The following is a 22,712-nucleotide window of genomic DNA, read 5'->3' as shown; positions in this document are numbered from 1 at the left end:
AACGCAGTGTCTGGCCAAGATTCGAACCTATTACCTCCCTGATGACAAGCAGATGCGCTTCTTGTTGAACCTTGGATAATTAATGGGAACCAATTCTTTCCAATTTAAGTGACATCTATCCAGCAACCAATTACCTGCCAGAAAGTCCTATGGTAATGAGTTACGCCTGTTTACGAGCCAAGGAAATCCTCATACTCTAACTTTACATGTTGCATACCTGGCATAGCTGCAGTAGGAACCATTTAACGTCTTCAGTTTTCATGCAGTGTCTGGCCAAGATTCGAACCTATTACCTCCATGATGACAAGCAGATGCGCTACATGTTGAGCCATGGTACGCAGGTTAAATTTGTCTTAAAAATAATCGTCTTTAAAATGCTTATCATATGTACACTTGCAATAAATGTATTTGTCATAAAAACTTACCTCTTATGAAAAATGTTTTTTTTACAAAAGTGCTTTTTATTACAATTATTCATGGGTATAATTTTTATGACTAACTTTTTATGTCACATAATCTTAATGACAATGTAATTATGAAGTTATTACAAAAAATACTAAACAATAGGTACTGGAAAAAGAAGAACTGAATTAGAATAATTTTTTGGGGGGTAGGGTGATTTTTATTGGGTGGGGAGGGCCGGGGCGAGTAAATCCCATTTTTAATTTGGGGTGATGTTTAATTTTTTTTCTAAGGCAATTTTTTTCTGGTAGTGTGATGGTACCCTCCCCCAAAATAGTTGTAAACCTTCCCAGTACCTATAAGAAACTACCCTAAATAGGAGCACCATATCGGTTTAGTAGTTAGCGAGATCCTGTAGTACAAACATATAGACAGACAAACAGACATCATAATACTTAATGATCTAAAAATAAACAAATTTTCATTTTGAAATATTGGAGCTCTGATAGCTTTTTGGTACGGTAACAGCTTTGAACCATCTATCATCCGGGTTCGGATCCCAGAAGAAAAAAAAATTTGGGGGGATGAAGGGTGACTTTTATTATTTTTTTATGGGAAAATAGGGGGGAGTTTGGTTGAGCACCCACCAGTTTTAATTTTAGTTTTTTTAAAAATTCAAAAACTTGGAAAAGGCAATTTAAAAAGTTTTCATTAGTTCAGTAGTTATCGAATTCTTAATCTACAGACAAAATAACTCTCCATACTTTATACAAGGTTTTAGAAATAATCATATGTAATTCTTGGTGGAATTGAACAGAAAACCTTTCTTACACATTATGGTGCACTAACCCTTAGAACATAGGTGTAAAGCAATTTTATATTAAAATTTAGTTAATAATATTACAAATAAAGTAAGTTTACCTAGAACAAATCTCCTCTAATCTTTTTTTACACATTATATCCACCCTCCTTTTAAATTTTTTTTTCAACTTGAGAGGAAAATAACTAAATATAAATGAGAGGAAACAAAAATTATTGTCCATTGTCCCAATGTCCATAGCAGAATAAAAACTTTAATCACATTCAATTCTTGGTAGAATTGAACCAAGAACCTTTCCAACACACGACTGCCACACTAACCCCTAGACCAAAGGTGACAGAAATTTTGAAGAAAAATTTAGGTCTAAATATCACAATTTAATAAATTATTGGGTGCTAAATTTCATAGGTATAACTCTTATGTACATACTTTTAAAACCTGTTTTAATATGTAATGAGTTAATGGTTAAAGGATACTACTGGCTGCGCCCCTAAAACCTCTAGGAATACTTAAGGGAAGCAAAAATAATTTATTTTGAGGGTCATCTTTTTTTGGGAGGGAAAAGATACATTTCCCAAAAAAAATTATAAACTTTCCCTGGATCAATAAGAAGCTTCACATTACCACTTTATATAATAGAATATGTGGATATATTAAAAAAAAGAAAATTTGTTAATAAAATTATGGACCTCATTTATTGGCCAGTTCATTTATATATCCCATAAGAGGGGAGAGATGGATTAAAGGGGGTGTATGGGGGTTATTGTTATTTTAGCCAGCTGAGATTATTTCTTTATCAGAGTACATATGGACAACATCAAAGTAATAATATATCGATTCATGTATTGCTTATAAATTCAGAAATTGTATAACATAATGATAAAGATAAAGAAACATTTTTTTTATAATAATTGCAGTTTCGAAAATAAAATCAATTTTAGTAAGCATCTTTGTAAAATAAACAAAATCGGATGATATATGATAATCATTTAACTATTTCAATCTATCGAGTACATAAAGATTATGTAGATTTTTTTGCATATTATACAGGACAATTTATTGCATTTTACAGACCTTTTTTTAACCAACTTTAAAAAGTAAAATACATCGCTGTTTAAATTTTTTTTGTTAGAAAACATATTAGGATAATTTGTGTTCAAAATAAACACACACACACACCCTCCCCCCTCCCCAAATTTTAATTTAATTATTTTCATTAATTTAAAAATACTATGAAAAATGAAATATGTATAAATCTTTTTTTTTGCATAACTTTTTCAGTGTCTCTCATCAACCACAAAGTATTAAATACATTTAAAATTTAAGAAATATCTAAGTAGGAGAAGCTTAATTATATAGAACAAGTATTGCGTACCTAAACGGAAAAATAATAGAGAAGCTACTATATAACTTGAGTATCACAAAAATTGATTGCCCCCTGTGAGGTTTGAACTCACGGTCCCTAGTTTACAAGACGAGTGCTCTACCATTGAGCTAAATAGGCCACTTGTACAAGAAAAAAAATTTAAGATAATACAAATTCATAGTGAATATTAAGTAAATTCTGAAAAATTTATATCTTTTAAAAACAATAAAATTAGGCAAACGTCAGTAGGGCAGTTACCCTATAAATAGTATTCAATAATATTCATAAGTATCAACGTTCAAAAACGTATTGCTCCTGGTGAAATTCGAACTTATAACCCCGTCATAACAGTGCAGTGTAGAATAACCGTGCGCTAACTGATTGCGCCACTGGAGCTCTTACATTACAGGTTCAAACTTTTTGTAGTTGTTCGAGATGGTAGTTTCTATGTTGTAATTTTAAAAAAAAATTAAGATAAAATTTTTATAAAAGAATATAAAAAAATTTAAAAGTATAACATTTAAAAAAATTATTTTTGGGCGATGGAAATGTCTGACCCCCACCCCAAAATTAGCTCAAAACCATCCAATGTCAATATATATATAACTAGCAGCTACGCCCCTAGAGGCCTCTAGGGGGCACTTGAGGAAGAGAGAGAGTCAAATTTAATAACCCAATTTCTTATTTTAAATTTTTAAAGACAAGTAAAAAAAAAATTTTTTTTTTGGGGGGGGGAATTTTTTTTTTTTAGGGGGGGGGGCCTCCCCCCTCAATTTTAATTTTAGTTTAAAAAATTTTTTAAAAAATTTCTTTTTTTGAGGGGGGGGGGATTTTTAAATTTTTTGGGGGGGTTGGGGGTGTCCCACCCCCCAAAAAATAGTTATAAACCTTCCCAGGACCTATGAGAAGCTACCCTGTTAAGGAGAACCCGATCGGTTCAGCGGTTAGAGAGATCCTTCGGTACAGACACACAGATACACAGACACACAGACATCCTGTTACTTTAGTAAAAGGATTTCTGAGAAGGACAACATTGTCAGTTCAGTGGTTGCTGAGATCTTAAGCTTCAGACAGACAAAATTAAATGAAAATTAAGCCCCGCGGCTGAATTGACGGCTGAGGCTTGTACTAATTTAGCACCTGCGGCTGCGGCTGGGGCTTACAATATCTCAGCCGCGCGGCTGTGTCAAAGCTGCGGCTGAATTTAAAAAATTAAGCTGCGGCTGAGGCTGCGGCTTACAAATATCAAGCCGCGCGGCTGCGGCTGCGGCATAATCATAACTTTGCAGCTGCGGCTGAGGCTTTCTTGAAGCCGCGCGGCTGAGTGGGGCTGCGGCTTCAAATTATTAACAGCCGCGCGGCTGAGTGTGGCTGAGGCTTCCCCAACTATAAGCCGCGCGGCTGATTGCGGCTGAGGCTTAGAGGGGCGTTGGCTGAATGAGGCTTAGTGCGGCTGAGGCTTAATGTGGCTGAATTGGAGTTTTGTGGCTGAGGCTTACAGTGGCTGAGGCTTACAGTGGCTGAATGCGGCTGAGGCTTACAGTGGCTTATGTTTTCTTTAAGCCGCGCGGCTGCGACTAAGGCTGAGGCTTATTGGGTGGCTGAGGAAGCCGCGCGGCTGATTTTGAGGCTTCTCGTAAGCCGCGCGGCTGATGGTGGCTGAGGCTGAGGCTGCGGCTGCGGCTTCCGAACCCTGATTTTATCTACAAATAAAAATTTTCATTTTTAGCATTTTCAAATATTTAATTGGCTATTAACCCTTCCATCATAACAAGCATAACAACATCCTTAAAATAGAAGTTTTTTGAAATGGTAGGACAAACAAACATTAACACTTGTAGAGTGTCAGAACTGAATGAGATTAATATAAGTGCCAGAACTATAATAATAATGCATAAAACTAAACAAAACTGTAAGTAACTTTATTGCAAAACTTTTTAATTATAGGATACTGTTCAAGGACATAATTACATTTTTAGGACTTAATTATAGAGATGCTTGTAACATTGAATATTGTGGTATTATAAATCAGTATTCCAAAAATAAGATGAATGGGATAATTATAACCTACTAAATTTATTGTCAAAAAAGTAAAAAATCAGTTAAAAAGTTTTGAATGGACATACTGACTTTCTGGTAATGATTATAGAGTTGGCATGCTTCTGTAATAGGACAATGCTAACCTGTAAAAATTACCAAAAAAAAGCTAATTGTCCCGGACATACGGACCGACCCTATTTATAGAAAATCGTGGCTTTTAAAAATAGCTATTTTCCTCATATGGCATTTTGACCACAAACATGCTGTATTTTCGATACTTTTTTTGTGTTAGGTTAGGATAAATAAGAATGGTAGAAGAGTCCTGCAGGGATGAGAAACCATTGTATGAAAGGGCTCGTAGGGTAAGAGGCGTTGTGTTCTTCAGAAATGTGATTAAGGCAGGCGGGGCATCAGTGGTCTGATTAACTATATGCATGAATTAAAGAACCTACAAATTTAATGATAACCTAGGTTTCTAACTAAAATACTTATTACATCAGATCAAATTGACAAATAATTTATTAAAATATTTTTATTAATTATTATTATTGTTGTAAACGATTATAGTCGACTTCATAAAATGTAAGATTCATGTGATTCAGATTCCATGGAGGCATGTAAGCTATCAACTGTTACAAGGAAAGCTTGCCTATGCCTTTAACTAATCTAATACCTAATAACCTGATTGTTGTTAAAATGATTTATTCATCTTATGGAAAAAATCATAAATAATAATAAGAAAAATACGAACAATTAACTAACAAAATGATACATAGATAGCAAATAATCATTAGTACAGTAAGTTAATAGCAATGTTTAACAATCTCACATTGAGTTAGATAGGTTCAAAAACGATAAATATGATAAGTTAGTTATGAGATTATTAGCCACATAATGTTATAACATATATAATACTAGCCTACAGCTCACGTTGTTCGCTGGTCTGTAATGCTCTTGGGAATATTAAATATCCGTACTGGAAAGGTAGAAGGCTAATGCAATTATTAAGGTATAAAATCCGATCAGTTAAGAATTTGTAGAGGGCCCGATCTTTCAGGGTTAAGACAGAAGACTTATTTTATGTTTGCTGACCAATGCACACCTACTCTAAGAATAATATTGTCTGTTGGTCTATCGGTAATGCTCTTAAATACTTTTCCCAGCTTTTATCGAAGTTTTTTGTGTAAAGATTCACTATGCATCATTACTTTATATGTATGTCTGTTGTGCACCCTTTTTGCTTTTATTTGCTTTGCCTTTTGTTTTTTTAATTCAAGAGCTTCTATAGTTATGGCTGTTGTCATCCTTATTTACCTGTTAAATGTTAGTAGCGAAGTCAATTAATTTAAACTTTAAAAGTTTTATTCCTTACTTAGTCCGTTATTCTGTCTATAGACTACTAATATTTTGTGTGAAGATTTGTATGACCACTGCACTGATCATCGTTCATCTGTCTGTGGGTTATGCCGCGTTTTCTTCTTTTTGCTTTTGAGTTTTACTTTTACCCTTAGGATTTTTGCTACTTATGGATATTATCATCCTTGTTGATGATTTTTAAACTCAGTGATCTTAGGAAATAATGTTTTATATTTATTTTACATCCCCCATGATGATAAACAGGGTTAAGCCTTCGGTTGATTTAAAAGTTTGAACACTTCTTGTTTAGAACTGACGAAACACTGATTAAGTTTTTTAGTCAAAGTTATTTGTTATTATAATTGCTTATTACTTATTTATAATTCAATATGTCCGTCCGTTCGTCTGTTGGCTAGGATTAGAGGAAAAAGTAATTTTCTCATTTGCTATTCAATGGCTGAAAATTGTGTTAATATTCCCTATATAGCTTGCCAGTATGGACCTTATCTATTGGTTAGTTCTTTCATCCAGTAAGAGGGAAGGAAATGGGGTAAAAGGGTTGTATAATGTTAATGATCTATTTCTTGTTAAAAGCTAAACTTTTCTTCAGTGGGGGTTGATCTGTCCATCCGTACGTCCCTAACAGATAGTTCTGAAAGCCCTATCACCATGACGTTAGTATGTCCAAATAAAATGACTTTTATTTAAGCTATTAAATGACATATTTACTTAAATTTTTGCTGAAATCTAAATATTTTCTCTTTTAAGTGCAGTTACTCTATATTTTTAAATTTTCTTTAGTAGAATTGATTAATGTTTCTCTTTTACGAATTTTGTCATCCTTGTTAATGTTATTAATTATCAGAGATAATTACTCTTTTTAAATACTATCGCTCTTTGCCTTACAAATTTTATTCTCTTATTCTTCAATTAAATGTTCATTTTATCATCTCTTCAAATTCAGCTTGTAATAAAATTAGAATGCCTATGATTCATTATGTACCCCCTCCCCCCCGTCTCTCTCTCTCTCTCTTTCTTTCTCTCACTTCCCCCCCCCCCCAACCTCTTTCTCTCTCTCTCTGATTCCCCCGTTCTCTCTCAGTCTAGCCCCCTTTCTCTTTCTATCTCTCTCGCTCCTTTTTTTTCTCTCTCTCTTCATATATACGTTACACATAATGGTATTTTACGTTAGAATATCTGTTTATATTTAATCAGTAATTATTAGTTTTATATTTACACCCAATATAACAATACACGATTTAACGTTTTGCTCCATTTTTTTTATCATATTTTATAGATTGAAATCCTAATATTCTTTATTTCAATTTATCGTCCTCAAAGGGTTGAAATGTTTAGTTTAATATCTGACCACATTACGGGAGTGTCGCATGAATCATTTCATTTTAAAACTAAGTTTTCTTAGATTTACTATATTATAAATTTAAGTTTTCTGTTTTATGAATAAAAATCAAATACTTCAATGTTATTTAAATAGCAACATGAATTAAAAAACTGAATTTATGATGCTAAAAGTAGAATAATGGGTCTTAACATTCTGGTCAATGAGAATTTAATAGGGATTATTGGAGCACTATGAGTTTTATACACTGTACGCTTGGAAGATTCGAGCTCAATTATAGACGTTTATTTCCTATATAGATCTATCATGGATCTTGATGCAATATAGCAGGCCGTTTTGTACATGTTAAAAAATAGAAGATTTCATTAAATAAAAGTAATCGCAAATATACTTAGTAAATAATGACACATAGGTTATAATAAGGTTAATATTATGATATAATAGTTGTTAGATGATAGAAGTTAATGTTTTTGCAGCTAAATTCATATTTCCTCATTTATTGTATATATTTATCCACTGACAAATGAAGTTTACTTTTGTCACTTTTTACACTATATACATAATCCACAAAGACAAATGTCATTGCTTCTTGGTGCTGAATTCTTTTGCAGCATTACCATGACTTGAAATTTTGATGTGGAAGATGTCTATAATCTTAACCTGTAGTGTATATTTGTAATTTTTTTATTAATGGCCATATACTCAAGTTTAAATCAGAAATAAAATTGAAAAAACTTATATGTATTCGCTTATATGTATGTTCATAACCTTTTTTAACCTCTTTGGCTACCTCATTTCCACTGTGGGAAATATCTAACAGTACGTACACAATGCACCCTGAAAATAACACTATTTGGTTTGACGCGATTACCAGTTTATTCCTATCTACCCCTAGTCATAATATTTTGTCTATCCTTTTTAAAAGCGAAGCTATTCTATAATTAGGGTCGGTCCGTCCGTCCGTCCGTCCGTCCGTCCGAGATAGTTAGCTTTTATTCGTTAATTTAGGCATGTTAGAATTGTCCTATCGATTTTAAACTTTGCATGGTGATTCCTGTAGTAGTTAGGTAGGATTTAGAAAGCGTAGCAACTCTATAATCGTTACCAGAATGTCCGTTCGTCCATTTTAAACATGTTGATTTTTTTACTTTTTTAATAACAATTTTTTTATGTGATAAAATCATCCGATTGATCTGATTTTTTGATTACTGATTCTTATAACAATAAGATACAATATTATGAGCGAAGCATCTCTATAATAAAGTATTAAAAAAGTCAGTATGTCCTTAAACATAATTCTGTATTTAAGAAGTTTTGCAACAAATTTACGTATACTTTTGTCAAACCTTATATTTTCATATTTTGTATATTCAGTTTTGACACTCAACAAAAGGTAATGTTTGTCTGTCATATCGTTTCAGAGCTTCGCTTTTATGGATGTTATCATCCTTGTTAGTTTTCTACTTAATCCTATCCATCTAGCCATTTTTATCTTTACACTTTTACCCTTAATACTAACTACCACTAAAATCATAATATTCTTTCTTTCTACTTCTATCTAACTATCCCTTTTTTTGACACTAACATTAATTCTATCTATTTTTCTATCTACCCCCAATCAAAATGATCTGTATTTATATTTCAATTTTTCTACTTATTTCTATCTATCTAGCTATCTCTTTTTTGAAACTTTTTATTGTTAATCCTAGCTATTGGTCTATCTCATAATAATCTATCTTTCTCTTTTATGTTTTCTAGTTATTTCTACCTAACTATCTCTTTCTTTGACACTTCTTATCATAAAATTCTATCTATCTATTTATCTCTTTTTTGAAACTTTTATCATTTATCCTAGCTATTTAACTATCTTATAATTATAACAATTGGAGACAAGTTTAATAAACAGCCCATTGTCCCCTATCTCTCTGTTGTACCAGATTTTCATGTGCTCCAATAAAGTGATACCCCCAGCTGGTTACCCCTATCCTCAACAACCTTTTACCCCATCCAAGTTATCAAAAGAATAGACCATTAAATGAGGTCCATATCATCAACCTAAAGTGACGACATATTTTCTCTGTCAATATATCCACGGATTCTATGTCCATTGTTATTGGAATTAAGATGGGAATGTTTGGCTTTTAATTTATTGATTGTATTTTATTGATAAACTTACTAATTAAAATGCTTATATGACAATTGACAATCTGAAATAAATTTTTTTGCTAATTTGTTAAACTTAATTTTTGCTGCATTTAAGAAATTCCTATTATTATTACTTGTAAATCACTCATTTTATTCTTTGAATATCAGTGAAACAAATTTTGAATGTCTGCTACTGGACAGTATCAAGATGAAGCTTTTCTATAATTAAGATTACTATGTCATTTTTGGCGGTTTCCCTTAAAATTGCCCATCAACTCCTTATTTTTAAATTATTTGAAAATATGAGAGGGGGTATCTTTTGGTTTGTTAGTGTTTTACCTTAGTACATGCTAAATTGGATATAGGGTATCCCCACAGGGTTAGAACCCCCTGCAGATGTAAAGCATAAAGAAAAAAGAAGATGGAATTTATTAGGTCGAGGAAAAGCACTGTTTAAAAAATACAATAAGCATTTTGGTAAAAATATGGATGAAATATGTACACTGTTAAAAATAGGGGTGGGGGGACAAGAATTAAAAAGTAAGCAATTGTGTGTGTGTATGCTATTTGGCTTTGCCCCTACCTTTTCTCAAGTCAAGGGGCTAATTTTCATCACTGTTAGGAAGTAAAACATCTTTTTAAAATATGTGCAAAGTATCTTAAATTTCAAACTCTTATTTGCCAATAAAAAGTGCTGTAAAACTGAAAATAAATATTTTCTTTAAAAGTTGCCAAGGCTACTATTCAAATAGATTTTACAATTTTTGTCCTTTATGAAAAACTAAGCATAAAGCGAAAAATATTTAGTTTATAATATATATAACTAGCGGCTTCGCCCCTGGCCTCTAGGAGATGAGCCCCAAGAGGTGATAAAAAAAAATTGGCGAAATACGTAAAAGGAGCAAGGAAATCTTCTACAAAAAAAAAAATGGGGGGGGGGGGTTGGGGGTGTCCCACCCCCCAAGAAAATAGCCTAAAACCACCACAGGACCAGTGAGCATATACCCTGAAGAGTAGAATCCGATCGGTTCAGTGGTTACCGAGATCTTAAGGGACGGACGGACAGACAGACAGACGGACAGACATCGTTCTACTTTGTATTATAGATATATATTTAAGACATGTTTATTGTTTATATATAGTATATTTTAAAATTTGTATTGAACAATTATCAGATAAAACCTGCATAGCAACAGAAAAAATACTTTAGCCTATATATGTTGGGAATTTAAATCAAAAGTTTGGTTCAAAGAGTTTCTTTTGATTTTAATCTAGCTGCAGATTTTTTGAATGATGAAAAATAAAGAGAAAAAAATGTATTTCAATTATATTTTGATTATTTGGACCATTTTGAATGAGACCACTGGCTGCTGCTCTGCTGATATTTCTGTGGCTTCCTGCAGGCAGAAGGATTACCAGCAAAGATGTCTGTCAGTCCTGGTATCAGATTTGGGATGGGAGTTCCTTAATATGATAGAATTTATTTCAATCTATAATACAAAAGAGAACGATTTTTGTCTGTCTGTTTGTTTGTAACATGGGATCTTGCTAACCGCTGGACTAGCAATTAGCTAACACCATCTATCAGCAAAATAAATATTTTTGGTAGATTTTAGAATAGATTAAAAAGATACAATTTTTTGTGTCCCTAGAGGCCTTAAGGGGCATCGTCGCTTGTATTAATATATTCTACTTTACTAATGACAAGTAACTAAACTCGGACACAATAAAAACTGTCCCGAATTTGTATTAATTTTGAGGAACATGACTCCAGTGACGTCATATTTTTCTTTCCCGAAAAAGGGAAGGGGGGAAGAAAATCTCTTCAAAAGAGATGGGGAAAACCCCCTTTTTCCCATCTCTTTTTTCTTCCCCCCTTCCCTTTTTTTTCTTTCACCCTTCTCTTTTTCGGGAAAGAAAAATATGACGTAACTGGAGTCGTGTTCCTCAAAATTAATACAAATTCGGGACAGTTTTTATTGTGTCCTAAACTTATCAGCTACGATTCATGGAATATTTTTTAAATTTATTTTCAACAAATAATTTAAAACCTGCACAGGATCCAGCAAGGCAGAAATAATATTGGCTCCAGCCCTCCTCATAGGTAACTGTGTAATAAGTTCCAGCTACTGGATTCTATAAGAGAAATTACTTTAAGTTAGCATGCAAGAAATACACCAATCTAACTGCTGAACGACTGCCACAAGTAGACCCAATACCCCAAATTTGAAGCCTTCAGTTTCAATAAAAAAAACAGTTTGTAAGCATTGTAAATGTTTCATTCTTTTCCAGACTAGATATTTATGATAAAAAATCAAAGCTATTAGAGTTATTACTAAATAAAGCAGCAATATATATGTTAATTTTCATAATTAAACACATGTTGACATATTTCATATTTTGATTTTTTTGATATTCAATAAAAGCATAAACATATCTTACCCCTAAGTTATAATCCTGTTCTAGTTTAGTATGAGACAATCCAGCTCTATTCAGGAAGCTTGGTTCTGGTCCACACCCTCTCTGTCCATTTTCTGCAGGCTAAAAGAAATCAGTTAGTGATCAATATACTTGAAATTAAAACATTAGTTTTTATTGGATAATATTAACAATTCATTATTTTTTATTTTACTGAAATTAAAAGAAAATAAAAGATAACAGAAAAATACTTACAATATCGATTCTTCCATTCTGCTTGTAGACAAGCACCAAATGCCTGAATTACAATATTATTCTTATGAAAAAAAACTAAATACTTTTAAAACAAAAAGAAATTAAAGGCAGGGTTTCTTTTCTGATATTTTTATGAGCTTATATTTATATGGAGGTAATCCTGTTTAGATCCATAACAAATATAGGATCATATGAAGGAATGAAGTCATTCCTAAAAAGGACAGAAATTCCCTTCCAAAAAGGACAGAAATCATCTTCCTTTTTCTCAGATATCTCAAATATGGACAAAAATCACTCTCCTTTTTCTCACATATCTGAAAAAGAGGATAAAAATCACCTTCCTAAATCTCACTTAATCTTCCTAATTCTAAGAAAATTAACCCAATACCTCTAAGTTCTTCCTTATTCTCAGATAGCCTACCTTATTCTAAGAAATTCTTCCTTATTCTAATAAGATCTACCTTATTCTAAGAAATACTTCCTAATTCTATGACATTCTTCCTTATTCTAAGAAATTCTTCCTAATTCTATGAAAATCTACCTTATTATAAGACATTCTTCCTTATTCTGAGAAATTCTTAGTTATTCTAACAAGATCTACCTTATTCTAAGAAATACTTCCTAATTCTATGAAAATCTACCATATTATAAGACATTCTTCCTTATTCTAAGAAAATCTACCTTATTCTAAGACATTCTTCCTAATTCTATGAAAATCTATCTTATTCTAAGACATTCTTCCTTATTCTAAGAAAATCTACCTTATTCTAAGACATTCTTCCTTATTCTAAGAAAATCTACCTTATCCTAAGACATTCTTCCTTATTCTAAGAAAATCTCTTCCTAAATCTCACTTAATCTTCCTAATTATAAGAAAATTAACCCAATACCTCCTAGTTCTTCCTTATTCTCAGATAGCCTACCTTATTCTAAGAAATTCTTCCTTATTCTAATAAGATCTACCTTATTCTAAGAAATACTTCCTAATTCTATGAAAATCTACCTTATTATAAGACATTCTTCCTTATTCTAAGAAAATCTACCTTATTCCCTCAAAGTCTTCCTTCTCATCACATATCCTTCCTTTGTCTCAGATAATTTAGCTAATTCTTGCTAATTAGACCAACCATTCCTGGGATCTTAAGCTTCAGACAGAAAAACCTTACTATTTTCTTCATATTCTACCAGGAGATGAGAACAGGCTGTGTTGCAATAATTTTATGTAGATCAGATTTTTTTCATCCAAATAAAAAAGCTAGCTTTTTTTAAGAGTGAAAAATAAGAATGTTTTTAATTTAATGACAAACTAGCCCCTAGAGACCTCTTTAATTTTAGTGGGTTTCTAATTTTTTTTTTTTGGGGGGGGGAGATTTTTCCTAGGGGAGATATCTCTTGAGAATGTGGTAGTACTCTCCCTCAAAATAGCTATAAACCTTCCTTTGTCTTATAAGAAGCTAAACAGTTATGTAGAACCATACTGCTTCTATATATAATATTAAAAAAATATTCTTATAAAAAAGATAGCTTTTAGAAATTAGAAAAAAAACGTCCGTCAGCTTGGCTAGCCTGGACAAGAATTTGACTCAGCACGGCCGCCTACATGGTAAGGGAGGGCGTGTATTTTTCATGAACGAACACAAACCCACAGACATACTTTTAAAATAAGACCATAGACTATGTATATTTAGAATTTTAAGAATTTTAATGGATAATTAATTATATTGTTAGTGTTTTATTTCAAACTAGCGGCTACGCTCCTAGAGACACTTTTATGGGCACTTTAGGTGGTGGGAATTGAATTTAATATCTCCATTTTCTATAGTAGTTTAAAATGAAAAAGTGAAAAAAATGAAGGGAAGGGGGTTAATTTTTTTGTTTTGATGGGGGGGGGGGATCATAATCATCCCCACATTTTTCATTTCTGTTTTTTTTATTTTAAATTAAAAATTTTTGTAAAGGAGTAATATTTTTCAAGGTGGGTGGTGGTACCCTTCTCAAAATAGCTATAAACCTTCTCAGGATCTATGAGAAGCTACACTGTAAAAGTGAACCATATCGGTTCAGCGGTATCTAATTATTTTTAAAAAAAACTTTTATATTACATATTCTATATTTATAAATTGTCTTTTATATGTTGTTCTTGTCCCATGCCGAAACAGAGAAATCAACCTATAATCAGGAATTAAGAGGGATAGGACAATGGATGATAAATCAATTTACTTAATTAGTGTACTGTGTAATAATCCAGGGAGGGAGTGAATATTGAGCTGTTTATTACACTGCACTGGTCCCCAAAGTTTTATAATAACGTTTTCTTATTCAGTGACTTAAAACTTTTATTGAATTTTATTGGTTTGTACATTAAAATGAGTGTCCTGTCCATTAACGATTTAATTCAACCACTAATTATAACTTACAAAAGGGATAATTTTATGTTTAATTAGTGAGGATTTACATCAAGTTATCGGCAATTGTCTTATCCCTTAGATCCCTGTTAATAGTAACCGATTCAACCACAAAATTTTAACTTACAGAAGGGATAATTTTATGTTTAATCATTGAGGATTTACATCAACTTATCGGCAATTGTCTTATACCTTTAGATCCGTGTTAATAGTACATTTGCAGAATGAATAATAGAACATATGGGATAATGAGGGGATGATCAACATCAGAGCTAAAGAATTGTTGATTTTCGGATAATTTTACAATTATAAATATATGTTCAAAAGATATAAAGGATTATGAATTTTCTTAATATTCATATTACTTAATACAAAAAAAAATAAAATATTTCTTAATGTCAAAAAATTTTGTATTTAGATTTTAGTATTGGTCTTTAAAAGCAACAATTTTGGGCCGGGTTGGGTCAATTTTTATAAGGATGGTTCGATTTTTAAAGTTATCTTATTGACATAGAGTTACATAGAAAAGTTGTCGCCAAATTAAGTTGCTAACCTGTTTATTGGTCAGTTTATTCACCATAAAGAAGGAAAAGAGATAGGGTAAAGGGGATATATTGCGCAATCGCAAGGAGCGTTATGTGTCAATTTTTTTTGCTTATTTTGAAAAGCTAGCTTTTACACAAGAACATATATTTTACTATCCCTATATCCCTATAATAAAAGTAACAGGATCTGTGTTTGTCTATCTGTGTGTATATCTTGTTAACTTCTAAACCAAATATTTTTTTAAAAATTTAAAAATTAAGAAACCCACTAAAATTAAAGAGGTCTCTAGGGGCATAGCAGCTAGTTTGTCATTTAATTAAGAAGCATTTTTATTTTTCACTCTTATAAAAAGCTATCTTTTTTATTTGAATGAAAAAAATCTGACCTAGATAAAACCAAAATTATTGCCACGCCCTCCCTTACCATGTAGGAATGCCGTGCTGTGTCAAATTCTTGTCCAGGCTAGCCAAGCTGATGGACGTTTTTTTTCTAATTTCTAAAAGCTATCTTTTTTATAAGAATATTTTTTTTATATTATATATAGAAGCAGTATGGTTCTTCATTACTGTTTGGCTTCTTATAAGACCAAGGAAGGTTTATAGCTATTTTGGGGGAGAGTACATACCACATTCTCAAGAGATATCTCCCCTAGGAAAAATCTCCCCCCCCCAAAAAAAAAAAATTAGAAACCCACTAAAATTAAAGAGGTCTCTAGGGGCTAGTTTGTCATTAAATTAAAAATATTCTTATTTTTCACTCTTAAAAAAAGCTAGCTTTTTTATTTGGATGAAAAAAATCTGATATACATAAAATTATTGCAACACAGCACTGTTCTCATCTCCTGGCAGAATATTAAGAAAACAGCAAGTTTTTTCTCTGTGAAGCTTAAGATCCCAGGAATGGTTGGTCTAATTAGCAAGAATTAGCTAAATTATCTGAGACAAAGGAAGGATATGTGATGAGAAGGAAGACTTTGAGGGAATAAGGTAGATTTTCTTAGAATAAGGAAGAATGTCTTAGAATAAGGTAGATTTTCTTAGAATAAGGAAGAATGTCTTAGAATAAGGTAGATTTTCATAGAATTAGGAAGTATTTCTTAGAATAAGGTAGATCTTATTAGAATAAGGAAGAATTTCTTAGAAAAAGGAAGAATGTCTTAGAATAAGGTAGATTTTCTTAGAATAAGGAAGAATGTCTTAGAATAAGGTAGATTTTCTTAGAATAAGGAAGAATGTCTTATAATAAGGTAGATCTTATTAGAATAAGGTAGATTTTCTCAGAATAAGGAAGAATGTCTTATAATAAGGTAGATTTTCATAGAATTAGGAAGTATTTCTTAGAATAAGGTAGATCTTATTAGAAGAAGGAAGAATTTCTTAGAATAAGGAAGAATTTCTTAGAATAAGGTAGATTTTCTTAGAATAAGGAAGAATGTCTTAGAATAAGTTAGATTTTCTTAGAATAAGGAAGAATGTCTTATAATAAGGAAGATTTTCATATAATTAGGAAGTATTTCTTAGAATAAGGAAGAATTTGAGGGAAAAAGGTAGATTTTCTTAGAATAAGGAAGAATTTGCTAGAATAAGGTAGGTCTTCTTAGAATAAGGGAGAATTTGTGTAATTAAGGTAGAATTTCTGAGAATAAGTAAGAATTTGGGTAAATAGGGTAGATTTATTAAGCATAGTTGTAATAGTGAGGAAAAGGAAGAATTTCTAAGAATTAGGAAGAATTTGTAAGATGGTGGACAGAGGTCACCTTCCTTTAGTGAGAATTTGTAAGATAGTGGACAGAAATCACCTTCCTTACTGAGAATTTGTAAGAAAAAGGAAAGTAAATAGCCTTCCTATACCCAAGGAAGGGAATTTCTGTCCTTTTTAGGAATGACTTCATTTTCTTCATATGATCCCAAATATACTTTGAAAAATGTAGTAAACTGAGAATATAGACATGCTTTTTTCCATAACAAAAGTTATGTATAGACAATTACCAACAATTGAACAATTTTAGAATATGAATTCAATTTTATTAACTTGGAAAAATCTATCAACTACCTTTTTAACTTCTTAAGGTTAGGATCAAAACCATCAGGGGTGCCATCTCTATCAAATGTTGTGCTTGGCCAGTAATCAAATACTATATCACTATTTGCTATGTCTGTACCTTAATACATTATTTATCTTAAAGGGTGTGCAAAAAAAATTCGGACTTTTTTAAAAGTCCCAACTGGCTTAAAACTTGACTTGCGAGTAAATCATTAAAGATTAAATTAAAGGGAATGCAAATAAAAATACGTACATTTTTAAAATTCTAATTGCTCAGCTTGTGTTAATAGTAGAAAAACGTTATGCATACCATTAGAACCGCTATGAAGTCTATTTTTTGAAATATAAAGATTAAATTTTTCCACTTTTCTCACATTTATCAATACAGCTCCTAAACTAAAAATATCACAAAAATCGTACTTATATTTCCAAAAAATAGAGCTTATGACGGTTATAACGATATACATAGCATTTTTCTACTATTCACACAAGCCGAGCAGTTTGAATTTTAAAAATGTCCGCATTTTTGCACACACTTTTTTTTATCTTTAATGATTTACTTTCAAGTCAAGTTTTAAGTCAGTTAGGACATTCTTCTACGTAGCTCCTAAACTATAAGTAGCACAGTAATGGTTCTTATATTACCACAAAATAGACTTCATAGCAGTTCTAATGGTATGCATAATGTTGTTCTACTATTAACACAAGCCGCGCAATCTAAATTTAAAAAAAAGTCCGCATTTTTTTTGCACACCCTTTTATATAAAGTATTAGGATATCTGTCTTTTTGTTTGTACCAAAGGAAAGTTCCAACCGCTGTACCGTTATGGTCTTCCTTTACAGGATAAGTTTTAGGAAGGTTTTAGGAAGGAACTATTTTTGGGAAGGGTACCACCACCCTATAGTAGTTATATAAATGGATGAGGATAATTTCATTGATTTAGCTTCTAAAATCGTTTGTCATTGTTTTGTCCTCCAAGTTGTTTTAGACAATTTACTTGGAATATTAAAGGAAGCCTTCAAGAAATATACTGCTTTATCTGCTGAAATGCTGCCACAAGTAGACCTAATACCTCAAATTTGAAGCCTTCATCTTCATTAACAAAAAATTTTAGACATTTAAAAATGACATTTTGAAATGCCTATAACTTTTTTGTTATTGAAGCTGAAGACTTAAATTTTGGAAATTGAGTTTTCTTGTGGCAGTCTTCCAACAGTTAAAGCGATGTATTTCTTGCAGGTTTCCTTTGATATTACAAGAAAAAACTAAAAAAACTTGGGGTTCAATATATCTTTTTGGAGAATGCTAGTGATTTTTTTAAGTGATTCTCATATATGCATTTTTCTCAATACAAAATCCCTAGATTTAAAACACAATCCCTTTACCTCTAACATTGACAGCCAGAAAGTGAAAAATTTTTGTTGGTGGAGGTAACTCAGGCTCATTATCCTCAATCAGGACAGTGTAAAGTGCTCCAGGCTCTGTACTCCACCACATGCGAGGAAAATCTTCTAACTGAGAGTATACAAAATTGTTAATTATTGAAAACAAGATATACTTTTTTTATTCACATAATAAAAAATTAATCTTCAACTTGCCTTTGAAGAATTATTCCAAAAAATGCGTAGGAAGGAAAAAAAAGTATTAGAGGAAAATATTTCAATTTGAGGAAGGGTAATTGGTCGAAGCTCTTTTTTTTATTTAGATCCATTTGCAAAGCAAATATAACACACAAGTCCACAAGTATTAGAGCTTTTAAGTAACAAACAGACACAAAATCATCCAACAATTTCTGTCTGATTTAACAGAAATTTTAGGTGTCCCTCATATCTACCTGCGAAGTTTGAAGGGGTGTACCAGGAATGATCAGTTTCCCATCCACCTTCATAAACAAAGGGTTGTCAGGGGGGATTGGTAGGAATTCAGGGACAGCTCCTAGATAAGATGGTTCATATAATCATTAATTTTTATAATAAATTTTGTAGAATTAATATACAATATAGATAAAAAAATGGTACTTCCAAAACAAATAATTATTCCCATAAGTTTGTATTTTTTTATTTTCAGTTTTTAGTTTGAAGGTTGAGTTCCAAAAAACTTTTTCTTGAATTCTAAAATCCTTATACTAAAGTAACAGGATGTTTGTTTGTCTGTGTGTCTGTGTGTGTATCTGTGTATCTGTGTGTCTGTACCGAAGGATCTCGCTAACCGCTGAACCGATCGGGTTCTACTTAACAGGGTAGATTGTCATATGTCACGGGAAGGTTTATAACTATTTTGGGGGAGGGTACCACAACCCTCCCAAGAGAGATTTCACAATAAATTCAAAAATATTAAATATTTCCGCCGCATAGTGTCGCTAGCATAGTCGCGCTACGTAGTCGCTCTGCGTAGACACATGAATTTAACAATTGATAACATAGACAAGTTATTTCTCAAATTAGATATTTAAAATTTAAAAAAAATTATTTAAATGCCACTAGAGGCCTCTAGGGGCGTAGCCGCTAGTAGTAAAATATTTGAACTACTACATTTCTACAAATAAATTGTACCTTGAGATCTCCAGCCCTGGTCAAAAACTGCCTTCATGTTGCTGTTACCACCATGACCAGCATTGCTGACACCAACAATAGTCAAGCCCAACAAAGCTAAATTAGATATCCTATTATATAAAGTAGTAGGGTTTTTTGTCTGAAGCTTAAGGTTTGTATAACTACTTAGCCAATAGAGTTCTACATTATAGGGAAGCTCATATAGATATCCTGATGGTTTTTTTTTAAATTTAAGTCTATAAATGGCTTTAGGCTATATTTTCTGTCTTCAAATAAAACACCCCTAGGTAATAGTGGTTCAGTTACTAATACTTATACTATATTTATTTCTTCTGTTTGAGTAACTTATGAACACAAGTGTTTTTTTACTTAGACAAAAATCAAAATATTGTATACCTATGAACGATCTCATCCTTTGTTGTCTATATTGTTATAACCATAAAGACCACTAAATGACTGACAAATATTTTTTTGATATTTTTATTTATATATCAAAATCTAGCTTGTGTGTACACTTTGAACTTTCAAAGTATTACAATTTTTTAACGATGCCTTCTGGGGCATATACAATAATAATACAATATAATAACAGGCTCCTACTATAGGGTTCTGAAATGAAAATCAAGCTTTTTGGATAGAAAAAACTTATTTTTCAAAATAGAAACTAAAAGGATTTTCAAAATTCAGAGGATCTCTTTTTCGTAAAATGAAAAAAAATGCTGAATTATGTATTTTGTCTTCAAATATTTTTTTATCTTTTTCCAGAAATTGGAAAACAAACTATTTGGATGTCATATAATTTCTGAGAACCAAATATAAATTTCGTAGCTTGTTTTTGTCCCTCTGGATCATTCTTACAAAACAAATATTTACGAATCTTAGGAGGTGTTGGCCTTTTTAAGTTCATATCTTTTTTTAAAATGGTGAAAAAATTGTCAAGGATCAACAAAATCCATTTTTGAAAATTGATTGAAAAACTATTTAGGGGGTGCTGAATAACAAATTTTTATTTAAAGTTCTTAATTATTTGATGAATAATGTAATGTTATGCATGGTAACATGTTGATAAGCTTGAAAGAAAATATTAAATACAATGTTCAATGTCTTAGAAGTGATAAAGGGATCTGATCCAAAACTGACAAATTACTTATTTGAGTTGTCTCACTTTCATAAGCAACATTGAAATAAAATTGTCATCATAGAAATGGCGGTTTCCCTCATTATTATCACAAACATGCTGTATTTTTTATACTTATTCCATATTTGGTTAGTATACGTAAGAATGGTAGATGAGCCCCGCAAGTATAGGATTCCGTTGGATGAGAGGGCTCGTAGAGTAAGAGGCGTTGTGTTCTTCAGAAATCTAATAAAGGGGGGGCTGGGGGTTGAGAACCAACAAATTTTAATAATAACCTTGGTTTCTATCTAAATTATTTATTACATGAGATCAAATTGACAATATTTCTATAAAAAAAAAATTATTTTTATTAATTATCATTATTGTTGTAAATTGTACATCATGATGATAATGGTCGAGTTCATAAAGTGTAAGATCCATGTGATCCAGATTCCATGTCATTAAAACTCGTTTATATGTATGTATTTTTGGTCTTAACAAAGTATTTTATGTTACCAAAATACTAAAATATCCTATAGTAGTACATAACAATATGAAATTTAGGTGTTCAAGTCAAATTTAGGGTCCAGGTATGATCCTATAGGTCCTGATTATCCAGGTCTCAGGAATTCTTAAAATGGCTCCTCCTACTTGGAGACTTCAAATCCTAAACTTAATCTTTTCTAACAAGTCAAGTTTAGCTGCCGCCGCTGAAATTTATATTTTGAGATTTCTAATTTGAAATTTACACAAAGATAAACATTATCTGAAAAATTATTCTTGTAGCTTCAAAAACAAGAAAACAGAACCGTTTAAAGTTTTTAAGTAAAAGGACCTAAAAACAAAGGTTGTTAAATAAAATGGTAAAAAAAGCGAAAAATGACTTTGTCTCAATTATAATAGAAAATTTATTATCAAACAGGAGACATGCACAAAATTTTTTAGGGTTCTAGCTCTAATAGGAGCTGAGATAATAGGTGGGGGCGATTAAGGTGCGATAGGGGACCCGACTTTTAAGGGTCGATCTATATGCCCCCAATCATAATAAACTATCTTACTATTTCAAATTTTCTCTATCTATCTAACTATCTTCTATTTTGACACTTTTTATCATTAATCCTGGCTAATTAGGTCTTCTGTTTCTGGTTTAGAGGACTTTTTACCAAAACTGCAGAAAAATGAAAATAAAAGTCAGAAATTTTTAGTTTTTTTTATCCTAATTCTTTAGGCATCTGGGGCCTTTTTTCTTGGAAGGGACCTCCCAATAAAACTTTTATGAGATCCTTCACTAAACACAACCACCGACAGACATCCTGTTACTTTTATCTAAGGATAAGATAACGTTTATGTGGGCTTGTGCAGCCACTAGGGTAAACTTTTTTGATCAATCGTTGCTGTTTGTTACGACGTAAATTTCTGGATGTAATGAGGGAACGCCTGTACTACAGCAGTCTAGTTCAAAAAGTAAAATAAATTGTTTTTGCAGTGACCTTTTTCCGTCCCCTCGTTCTTTTCCCAAAAATATCCATATAATTTTTTTCTACAAAAAACTTTTGAGCACGTTCACTTTTTCGGATTTTTAACCTATAATATGAAGGTTTATCTGAAGCTTAATATTTTGATGACTACTGAACCGATTAAGTACTCCAATTTAGAGAGGCTTCACATAGGTTCCAGAGTCGTTTTAGGCTATTTTAGATTTAAGTCTAAATAGGTTTCAGTTTGAAATTAATTTGTTGTATGTTTGTCCATCTGTCGCTTATGTAAATAGGACAAAAAAAATACTTATTTATTGACTTCAATATAAGTCACCAAACCTCTTATAAAATGTTAGGTGTTAAAACAGGAAAATTTAGATTTTGTTTCATTATTTACCAAATAAAATT

The 22,712-nt window shown here is 31.7% G+C and overlaps 1 protein-coding gene, 1 long non-coding RNA gene and 1 other non-coding gene across 3 annotated transcripts; all 3 read right to left on the bottom strand.

Moving 5' to 3' along the window:
- Window positions 1–2,654: 2,654 nt before the first annotated feature.
- On the bottom strand, window positions 2,655–2,726 carry TRNAT-UGU (transfer RNA threonine (anticodon UGU)). Its single transcript has one exon. It is a non-coding gene; the product is annotated as a tRNA-Thr (tRNA).
- Window positions 2,727–10,657: 7,931 nt separating this feature from the next.
- On the bottom strand, window positions 10,658–12,030 carry LOC145327721 (uncharacterized). Its single transcript, XR_013882230.1, has 3 exons — window positions 11,932–12,030; window positions 11,541–11,625; window positions 10,658–10,953 (listed from the first exon to the last, which is right to left on the bottom strand). It is a non-coding gene; the product is annotated as an uncharacterized LOC145327721 (long non-coding RNA).
- Window positions 12,031–12,126: 96 nt separating this feature from the next.
- Window positions 12,127–20,170, bottom strand: LOC145328583 (phosphatidylethanolamine-binding protein homolog F40A3.3-like). Its single transcript, XM_080172327.1, has 6 exons — window positions 20,106–20,170; window positions 19,710–19,805; window positions 18,992–19,092; window positions 18,543–18,672; window positions 17,166–17,274; window positions 12,127–12,205 (listed from the first exon to the last, which is right to left on the bottom strand). Exons 1-6 carry the CDS (start codon window positions 20,119–20,121, stop codon window positions 12,127–12,129), a joined length of 531 nt encoding a protein of 176 aa, XP_080028453.1. The 5' UTR covers window positions 20,122–20,170.
- Window positions 20,171–22,712: the final 2,542 nt, after the last annotated feature.

The sequence above is a fragment of the Acartia tonsa genome, chromosome 9 (assembly GCF_053477335.1).
Source record: "Acartia tonsa isolate MP-2025a chromosome 9, ASM5347733v1, whole genome shotgun sequence".
NCBI classification, from domain to species: Eukaryota; Metazoa; Arthropoda; class Copepoda; order Calanoida; family Acartiidae; genus Acartia; species Acartia tonsa.
The sequence above is the reverse complement of the archived record's forward strand: the minus strand, read 5'-3'. Positions and strand labels throughout refer to the sequence as shown.

Excerpts from the sequence above, each read along its gene's own strand:
- LOC145328583 (XM_080172327.1), bottom strand. Across the intron at positions 18,673-18,991 it reads CACCCCTTCAAACTTCGCAG|TTAGAAGATTTTCCTCGCAT; the intron begins GTAGATATGAGG and ends GTATACTCTCAG. Across the intron at positions 12,206-17,165 it reads AACCTTAAGAAGTTAAAAAG|GCATTTGGTGCTTGTCTACA; the intron begins GTAGTTGATAGA and ends ATTGTAATTCAG.